We start from the raw sequence: 9,959 nt of genomic DNA, 5'->3' as shown, positions 1-9,959 counted from the left end.
CATTCCGCACATGGGTGGCGTCTGTAAAAAAACCGGCGATACATCCTAGACCACACAATGTCGGCGGTCTGCTCAATCTAGTGCTCAGGTTGAACACTTATCAATCCGCCTCCATGAAGTGGGGTCAGGAAAACGAAGGAAAAGCCAAGTTGAAGTACCTTAATGTACTAACTAAGGATGGTCACTGCGCCATGATTGACAACATGGGTTTCATGGTATGGGAGGAGATGCCCTTCCTAGGATGTTCCCCTGACGGCATAGTCACGTATAAATGCCAGTGCTGCCCAGGCAGAAGAAATCTATTAGAGGTGAAATGCCCAAATCTATTGAGCAACTCTTTTCTTAAAAATGGAAAGGACCCCAAATCATCCAATTACACCCAGACACAGATCGGTATGGGAGTCACGGGTACCGACAGCTGTGACTACTTCGTCTATGAGTCGGATACGGTCTGGAAGCTGGTAAACATCAAGTTGAGCCAAAAATATTTCGATGAATGTGTCGAGGCGGTCCGCTTCATTTACTTGGAGTACTTGTTCCGTGCTCTGAAAGGAGTGGTATGATAAGGGCCGTGTTTTTGTGTTCACTTTTGAGGCATTAAGCAAGAAGAGCTCACACATAATCATTTTCGCAAGTGTAACAGGTAGTTTAATAAAACAAATAGGTACATGACAACAGGAGAAACAATGGGACTTTTAGTTTTTAGTATGTTCTTTCATTAGCTAGCCATGGCATGACATTAAAAGTGAACATTTTGAGAGAAGTCTCTGATTGGGGTGCTACAATAAATAAAGCGATAACACTAACCAAATCCGTAAATAGGAAAACCCTAAGTTTCAGAACAAACTCGGTTCCTTCGCCAGGGTTAGACTGCGGTTGTGGTCGTCGAGGAGCAGCATTTTTGTTTTCTTCTGGTACGGTGGTTCAAGAAAACAAAAAAAGTATGCTCCTCGGCGGCCATAGCCGCAGTCCACCACTGACGAAGGAACCGAGTTGGTTGTGAAAGAAAGGGCTTCCTTATTTACGGATTTGGTTAGTGTTATCTCTTTATTTTTTTATGACAAACAAGGGTGCTATTTAGTGTTTACATCCCCTTATTTCTTGTAAAATTACAAAAACTTGTCATGGGCAAAAATTGGAGGCGAAAGGTTCACAATTCCTGCCACCAATTTCATTACATCGTCAAAGAGGGGCATCAGGTGCGTTGGAAAGCGCTGCTGAAGTATTCTGAACACTTTCAAGCGTTGAATAGCACGTTCAACGTGTACCCTTGCGCGGGCTATGTCTTGATTCAGCACTGCATCTGTGCGCGACATTCGTTGTTTGTTCCTCAGGAAAGGTGGTCGAACGAGTTCTACTCTGGCATCATCGCACAGCTTGTCAATTAAGAACCCTTTGTCCACCATGACTTGCTCAAGTGGGGAGCACTTTTCGAGAACTTTCGATTCCTTTGTGATGAAGCAGTCGGAAGTTCTTCCTCCATAAGCGTTGCTTACAAAGGTTATCATGCCACTTGGGGCACACCCAATCAGCACTTTTGCAGTGTATGTCTTTTTGTAGTGGCTGTAAGTGATTATTCGTGATGTCAGGTCAGCTGGCCTCTGTATGGCTATCTCTGTACAGTCAAGGATGATCTTAGTGTGAGGAAATTTTCTAAAATACACTGTAAGGTTTTCCTTGATTGACTCGTCGGATGGAATGAAGACGGCAGCACCAAGCACGTGACTCAGGATACAGATTGCCGTTTTCAGGTTTTCGGATGCAGTTGTTCTGTGAACACCAAACAAAAAAGCCAAGAAGCCAATAGAGACGTTGTGGTAGAGCTTCACCATAACCATCAAAACAAGGTCACCCGAACACAGAAAACGAGCCTTCAAAGTCATCTGCTTTCTCACATTATCGAATTCCGTTACAATGTTTTTCATCAACTGTAGTGAACCAACACCAGAAAGAATAACAAGCTCTTTGTCGGACTTTACCATCGACAACGAAATTCGGGGCCCTTGCTTCTGCTTCAGTAGGGTGTCCACTTGAATGCACGAATCTACTTGGAAGGGTGATCCTGTGGTAAGCAGCGACTTCTCGGTCCCTAAATAAAATGAGAGCAAATATGACGTTAGCATGGAAACCACAAACTGGCCATCTCGACTCGTGACGGTTTTGAAAGTACACATTTGATCACAAAACATACTGAAAACTGATGATATAGGATGGAATGGCCGGAGAGCACATTTATCAACAGTGTTCCTGGGTCAAGCTTCAGCGCATAGCACCGGTGTGCTCGGAGAAACAGCGGGTGCGGCAGTGCATTTCGGTTTGCTTGATGGGCTAGGAAATTTTACTCGTTGTTAGAGGCCAGGTTCAACTAAAAAAAAAAAAGCAATGCCGAGAAAATATGTCTGCGTATTCAAATAAATAAATTATATTGATAGAGGCCCTTGGCACAGAATCGAGGTGTCCGTTTTGTTGTAGCCAAACCTATGCTTGGTAGCCTCGCCTAACAGAAAGTGGCCAAAAAGTATGACATAACTCTTAGTCACTGGTTTTGGGACACTTTGGTTCAATATCACACACTGTTGTGAGATGCAATGAGATTCAAAATGGTGCATTTCGATTACCAGTGGAATTGCTGGCAAACGCATAGTCGAATCTTTACTGACGAAAGACAAGCTATGTCGCCCATTCTTGCATCAAAGCCGAAGTTTGAACAGAAGTGCAGTCTAAACTAGTTATAAGAGACCTTGATAGTTATCAAAATTGCAGTTTGTCGTAAAAGTATATGTAGTGTGGAGATACGAAAGTGAATCAATGGCACGGATAGTAAAAGTTCCCAAATTTCAAATGTCTGTCGTAACCAGATCAAATGACTGTCGTAACCCGATTTATTTTAACAATTTTAGACTGAATTTTGCACAATGGCAAGTGTAAAAGAAAGTTTGCTTTGCCGACATGAACAATAATTTTGTTTGAGTGTACTTCATAAAAGGCACAATGTGACAAATGTTATCGCTCAACTTAAACTTGCTTTTAAGTACAAACAAATGAAACAAGTTATATGTTTTAAGGCAGTCAGATATCAAAATAAACTTGAAGGATGGAACAACTACATTATATCAGTGTAAATTCAAAACCTACACTCTGCATCGTAGTCACTGTCGCTGAGCTCCTCGCACGACTCCGCTGCTTCGCTCCACTCTTCACTGGACATTGTCGCTTCATTCTGATCATCACCGGTCAGTGTTGCTTCGCTGTCATCCTCACAGGTCAGAGTTGCTTCGCTGTCATCCCCACAGCTCACTGTTGCCTCGCTGTCAGCTCCACAGGAGGAGACACCATGGTCACCTGAATGTGTTGCGAGTAAATGAGCAAAACGTTGAATGTGTTTCGTATGCGTGCAAATGGTTATCCACATGAATGAAGGGATTATCTCGAACACACTCCATACAGCAGTTGCAGTAATGATTTATATACAGTGCTCACTCACTGGAATGAGTGAATACGGTTTAAACGAGCTTCACATAAAATAACACAAAAGGCTAAGACTAGCTCTTCAACACCGTAGAAACGCATAGGAACAAAAATAAGAAAACGCACAGAACGGTCTCGAACTGAGCTGCGACATGCATGTCATCCAATATTTGTTTTTAGTTCTTTTGTTCCAACAATGTTTAAGGATCACATTGTAATTACATTGCAGTCAAAGATTTTTGTTGAATGGCCAGTGCAATAAAACGTTTGCTGAAGATGGAACGCCGAAATAAATTAAAAAGGGCTGAACCAGTCCTGCATTGCCTTGACTTTCTGCAAATAGCAAGACTGAAGCAACACTGAGCTCGTTCAGTTTATGTGTACCAGCCTCCAGCAGTGCAGAAGAAACATGGTCTGGGTGGTGACGAACGTGACGTGTGGTGTCTGATGGTGTGCTCCCGTTGGTATTTAAGTTTGTGTTTTTTCCTAATAAATTCAGTTGAGAGTGCGCCCTGTGTCGTCGTTATTCTACTCTTTGTCCCTGTTCTTTTAGCGCTTATTTCCCATGATGTACCAACTGACCCACCTAAGCATTTTATTGCAGGTCAATGTATTTCCTCAACGTGTTTTAAGATAGGCTGCTCTTGTTAATCGAATGCGCTGAGTGTAACCAAGTGGAACTGGTGTATAACGTGCTGGTTAAATCAAACAAGCCTACCATGTAATGCAATAAAAGTGCTGAGAAATGCAAATGGCCCACAAAACAATCCTACGATTGATTTGAATTGCAAAACCAGTTTAAAATTGATTCTGCAATTGTAAAGTGCCACTGCACCATATTGTTGACCTAAACGATAGCAATTACGTTAAACATAATCGCCAGAAGTACCAGCATTTCCTTGGTACTATGACTAGCTAGATGCCACTGGTACACGTGACTCCATAGAATGAGGAATGCTAAATATCCACATAACTGCGGAAAATAAATGTCCTATCCTTTTTGTACCCTCTACCACGCCCCGTTTGAATTTTAATAAATCGTGTCGCCTTTCTATAAGCAGCCTAGCCATTGTTCAAATTGACTTGCGTGATGCTAGACCTCAACAGATGCAGGCCCAGGCATTTCTGCGACATCATGATACGGTGGAGCTACCTGCCGTTACCTTTACAAACTGGTACTCCATGACTGTAATCACTTGTGTAAGCGATTACAATATTTTACAAGCTTTCTTAACAAAAATGTTATTCCAGTGGTTATTTATTTGTTACTGTTGCACCAACTAAGCACTGCAATAGGAGGAAACAACTATTTTTGATGTGGCATGCTATGTCACAAGAAACTACATATGCTTTTAATAAGTTGTTTAGTTTGTTTATGTGCACACTTCTCTCGACCGTACTCACAGTCTCCTTGAACAATGACGTGCTCGGCCCTCAGGCGTGCACCGTTGCAGCTTTCATGGTCAACCTGGCTGAGAGTGCTGGGGCTGTACTCATCGAGGGATGGGTTCTCTCTGTCACCTGAAATAAATTCTCACTTAGCCTTTTCTTGACCACTGCCCATAATGACTAGAGCATTAGGCGTGCACAGTAAGCATAAGTTTGTTATCACAGCAACCATAAACATATAGTATCATCTGCTAAGTATGAAGAGAGTGCCCCATCACAGAGTCCCATACCATTTCGTTCAGCGAAATTTCGGCGACAACATTCGGTTTTTTCCAACATTAATTGTAAAAAAAATAAAAGCAAATATCGCCAAATACGTCGGCAAAATAAGATGTTCGGAAAAACAAAAGCAAAGAGTACGGCCCCATGGAGGATCGAACCCGGGACCGCTTATTTATGAGACGGGCATCTTACCACTACGCCACCGCCCACTTCGGAAAACTCGTTTTGAGAACACAATTTATACAAGACTTTCCGACGGCACTTGATCGTGTGGGTAGAGGGCTGTCGGACGACACTTGGACGCTCTCGGACGGTACTCTAGACACTACGATCATTGGCTCGATCATTTTATGTGACATTAGACGTACACGACCGCCGTAAGCTACGTCTGGCGTACGAGGCTGGCCCCGCGCACTGTGATCAAAATATCGACTGAGGACGCACTTAGTCACGCTTCAATAATCACGAACATGTAAGGACGACCACTGGCATATGAAGATATCGACAGCACACGTTGCGGTAATAATCGTGCCCTTCATTTGACAACAGCGTACCTTTAGGCGGCTTCCGGGTCTTCACCACACGATCGTGTGAGCCTTTTGGAAGGTTCTCCGACGGAACGGATGATGGCTTCAGATACCTGTTCTTCCTGTCTATGGAAAAATGCAAAGCGATTTTAAAACGGGAATCATTGCTAGCCTTGTCTTCGAACACATACCTTTTACGTCGGCTTTTTTCACTTTAAAAGCATCGGCCGAGAAATGCCGACTGCACACCATGACATGGGCCGTCAACTTCTTCCCCATTTTTAACTTCCACACCCAGCGTGCCCTTAGCTTTTTGTCGCGCGGATAATGGTGAAAACTGACACCTTGTTCGAAAGCGTACGTTGTGCATTGTGGCACGGAACAATAACGGACCATTGCGGGAAGTAATCGTGGCGATCACGCAGTACACACACAACACTCAACGCGATGGCGGGCTTGTTGTCCCCACAGCGCAATGTTTATTTTGATGATGATGTCGATGGCGAAGATCACGAGCGCCCCCTATATTTCGATCTCCTCCCCAATAGGCAAGGCAACAAGTTCACCCGCAGAAGCGGTCTTTCCTTTCATTCCGTTCCATTTCATTCCAGAGAAGGGCTGGGATTCCCCCGTCCCTTATTTCCCTACTGTTTAACAGGTCGGGATACACTCTCTCCCCTGTAGCTTTGGCTGAACAGCAGAGTTTTTGCTTTTGTCTTTTGTTTTTTTATAAGTTGTTTTCGTGTTTTTTTTTTTTTTTTTGTTTACTCTAAAGCGTCGAAAATGCAGAGAAAGCTTAGTTGCGTTGTTGATGCCCATTCGACCTCGCCTTTTGCAAATCCTCCCCACCTGCTTTTTTGTCTTCGTGTGGCTGTCAGCGAAAGCGACACCCGCTTGACGCAAATCAAAAGGGTGGAGCGAGACGCGTGACCTCTCTATGTAGGACGCGTAGGACAAAAATGTTTGGACGAAAATTTGTCACGTGACTCTCTCTGTCACGCTGATGGGATCTCTGGGGCTGTTGTTTTCGCCGTTTTCCTAGTTATACAAATAGGCGGGCCACGTAGGTCCGGTTTTTAAAATGCGCTCTTCAGTGTTTTGTTGCTTTCGTGCGTTGCAGACGCGGTCGCGTTTTTTCGTCGTAAACGGCCGGAATACGTCCATGCCAATTTTTTGGTAACAGGCCTTTTTTCACCGCAGTTTGTGGAATTTTTGTGATGTGTTTGTTGGACACGCTTCGACAAAAACTGCTCTTCGCCGACGACGAGACGTCAGTTGAATGTGCGCCACTTTCTTTCTCGAGTGTGTTTGTGGGGTGCGTGAGTTTGAGTATGCATCTATCAAGGACTACATGGTATCGCTCTTTTATTAGTAAGTACACTGCAAGCATGCTTCTGATAGTAGACCTGCTTTCCTCTCAATCTCCGCGCTTTTTGTGTGATGAGTTTTGATTCGCGCGAGGACAGTGTCAATTCTGTTTTATAATTTGCTTTTCGTTTTACAGAGAAGTGTGACCTTTGTAAATATGTCGAGAATACACTGTGTGTAATGATAGTGGTTTAATAAACTTCTGGGAGCGATCGAAAAAATTTTGTTTGTCCGTATATGTGACTGGATATGCAACAAATGATGTGCAACGTACACATACTTGCACGACGTTCGGCCAATACGGAGCAGAGACATCGTAGAGTATTCGGACAATATTGCGCGAACGCTAGGCCGGGGCAAAACGGCTGCACAGCAATGCTTGCCGGATATCAAACGGTGGTGCAAAACTGGACGTTTGAGTGATATTGGAATCAAGTTTCGGCCGGTACTGTCACGATACTGCAAAGTATTGCCGTGCTGCTTGGGAACGGAGGTGATGGCACCTGACCATCATGTTTTCAACGCTTACTTAATTTATTTCTCTTTTGGGGCGCGTGAAAGAGCACTTCTGTGACACACCAGAGATATTCCAAACTTGGGCAGGCCTCTTGGCTTTCTTTGCCACTTTTGGCGCTTATTTGGCACTTCAGTGGATAGCCAGAGAAGATCCACACTTCGGCATGCCCCGAATCGCCAAATTAAGGTTTACTGCGGCAATTATGGCTCAAGTATGGCACTACTTTGGCACTCCTGTGGCGGACAATAGAAAATTCAAACTTTGGCATGTCTAAAATACCCAAATTAGGCGTTGCTCTGGCACTTATGGCTAAAGTATGGCACCAACTTTGGCGCTCTTCTGGAGGACCAGAGAAAAGCCAAACTTTGGCACGTCACAAATACCGAAACTAGGCGTTGCTCTGGCAGTTATGGCTGAAGTATGGCACCAACTTTGGCGCTCCTCTGGCGGACCAGAGAAACGTCAAACCTTGGCATGCCCCGAATTCCCAGATAAGGATTTACTATGGCAGTTATGGCTGAAGTATGGCACCAACTTTGGCGCTCCTCTGGCGGACCAGAGAAAAGCCAAACTTTGGCACGTCCCAGATACCGAAATTAGACGTTGCCCTGGCAGTTATGGCTGAAGTATGGCACCAACTTGGGCGCTCCTCTGGCGGACCAGAGAAACGCCAAACCTTGATATGCCCCGAATTCCCAGATTAGGATTTACTATTGCAGTTATTGCTCAAGTATGGCACCAACTTTGGCGCTCCTCTGGCGGACCTGAGAAAAGCCAAACTTTGGCACGTCCCAAAAACCGAAATTAGGCGTTTCTCTGGCAGTTATGGCGGAAGTATGGCACCAACTTTGGCGCTCCTCTGGCGGACCAGAGAAACGCCAAACCTTGGCATTTCAGAAAATATAAGTCACCTATTAATGCATAACTATGAGCGAAACCTCCACCAGTTATTTATGAAGTCTGTTTATGAACTGCTTTATTAAAAGTGTGCAACGAGACAGTGGAGCCAGTGTGGCTCCTAGCAGAAGCATTTTGCATAAGCACTGTATGTTATAGCCGAACTTAGTTTCTAATCAATGTAAGCTTACGTGTGCATAGTGCTATACAAAACGTGTGGAGCCACAGTTGCCATTTACTTCTTTTAGACTAGAGATAGAAATTGACTACATGGATTCCCTCATTTCACTGGCGAAAACAGCTGTGATCATAACAATTCCAGAAAATCTACTTGGCCCGCCAGCGAGCTAAGAGCAACCTGATAATAAGATAAGCAAAAAATAAGTTCCATGTAGATCTTTTCGATCACTGACACTAGTGAATGTCGTCCAAAAGTGATTCCAGATCTTCAAACACACAAGTCCTTGGTAGAGCCATATGCCAGCGCAGATAAATGAAAAACAGCGGAGTGGTATTATTGTTGCCGTTTACAACTGCAGTAGTTTTGATGACAGCCTTTTAGCTGTACAGGAAATCATAAACAGAAAGTACTGGCAATCAGTTGTTTGTGCTAGCAGTCTTGCATTATGTATACCGACTGGTCTCTTGAGAACATTCTCCACAAAACTGTAGGCTTATGTCTGAAATGATTTCGCCTTGCTTGAACTGGATGCCTTTGGTTCATACCTGTCTTCACAACCCTCAAAAGGGTCGTAGTCATCACTGGAGTCATAGCCCTCCCCACTGGACTCCCCTGTTTCGTCAGGGTCTTCGTCGCTTGTCATGTCATCATCATTGATTGAGGGATGAGTAGCACGTAAGCTGCTCTCCGTCTTTGTGCTTGCATCAGCACACAGTGGACTGGCTTGCACTTATGAAAAAGAATAAAAACCTTTATGAAGATATAGTAAATCTAACATTTTGAACCTCTTACACACACACAGGGGTTCATTGTTATAGATCAGTTTTTCTGTGGCGTGGACGCAGCTGACACTACAAGGTAATATGACATATCAGACAGCGTCAAAATTGCACCATCGTGGTGCTCATACTGTTCCTGTATGTGTTCTATCATCAATGAACCTATCGTAAACAGAAAAGGTTCAGTGACTTCTGCTCTTGATGCTGCTTAATTCGTCTATTTAGTTCGTAGTGTCGGCTGCGTCTGGAATCAAGCTGAAACCAAGTATAAAATTGCGCACTCAACCAGTTGTGAACCCGAGCCACAATGGGGTGCACAGGCTATTCTTTGGGAATACCGTAGGTACTTAAACTTGCCCCAAAGAGTATACTCGATTTGCTATTGGGAAGCAAATAACAAATAGATCTCTCAGTATGCATGCACCCGCTAGTGTCCTGCAAATTAAAAATAAATGCTATTCGGAAAAACAATTTTTTTAGTTGCAGCCGGGATTCCACGGTCCCAATTGAGGTGGTGATTCTTTTTACATAACATTGCAAGTGTGGGACGC

The 9,959-nt window shown here is 44.0% G+C and overlaps 1 protein-coding gene and 1 long non-coding RNA gene across 2 annotated transcripts; both read right to left on the bottom strand.

The window, feature by feature from the left end:
- Window positions 1–1,109: 1,109 nt before the first annotated feature.
- Window positions 1,110–2,189, bottom strand: LOC121835842. Its single transcript, XM_042290356.1, has one exon. It carries the CDS (start codon window positions 2,187–2,189, stop codon window positions 1,110–1,112), a length of 1,080 nt encoding a protein of 359 aa, XP_042146290.1.
- A 2,729-nt stretch (window positions 2,190–4,918) lies between these two features.
- On the bottom strand, window positions 4,919–9,261 carry LOC121836161. The gene is made up of 3 exons (XR_006077808.1): window positions 9,175–9,261; window positions 5,694–5,792; window positions 4,919–4,989 (listed from the first exon to the last, which is right to left on the bottom strand). It is a non-coding gene; the product is annotated as an uncharacterized LOC121836161 (long non-coding RNA).
- Between the last annotated feature and the right edge of the window lie 698 nt (window positions 9,262–9,959).

The sequence above is a fragment of the Ixodes scapularis genome, unplaced genomic scaffold, assembly GCF_016920785.2.
Source record: "Ixodes scapularis isolate PalLabHiFi unplaced genomic scaffold, ASM1692078v2 PGA_scaffold1__304_contigs__length_218370807, whole genome shotgun sequence".
Taxonomy (NCBI): domain Eukaryota; kingdom Metazoa; phylum Arthropoda; class Arachnida; order Ixodida; family Ixodidae; genus Ixodes; species Ixodes scapularis.
Note: the sequence above shows the minus strand (reverse complement) of the source record. Positions and strands in the feature narration are given on the sequence as shown.

Coding starts and splice junctions, on each gene's coding strand:
- LOC121835842 (XM_042290356.1), bottom strand. CDS start 2,189: ATGTTTTGTGATCAAATGTGTACTTTCAAAACCGTCACGAGTCGAGAT.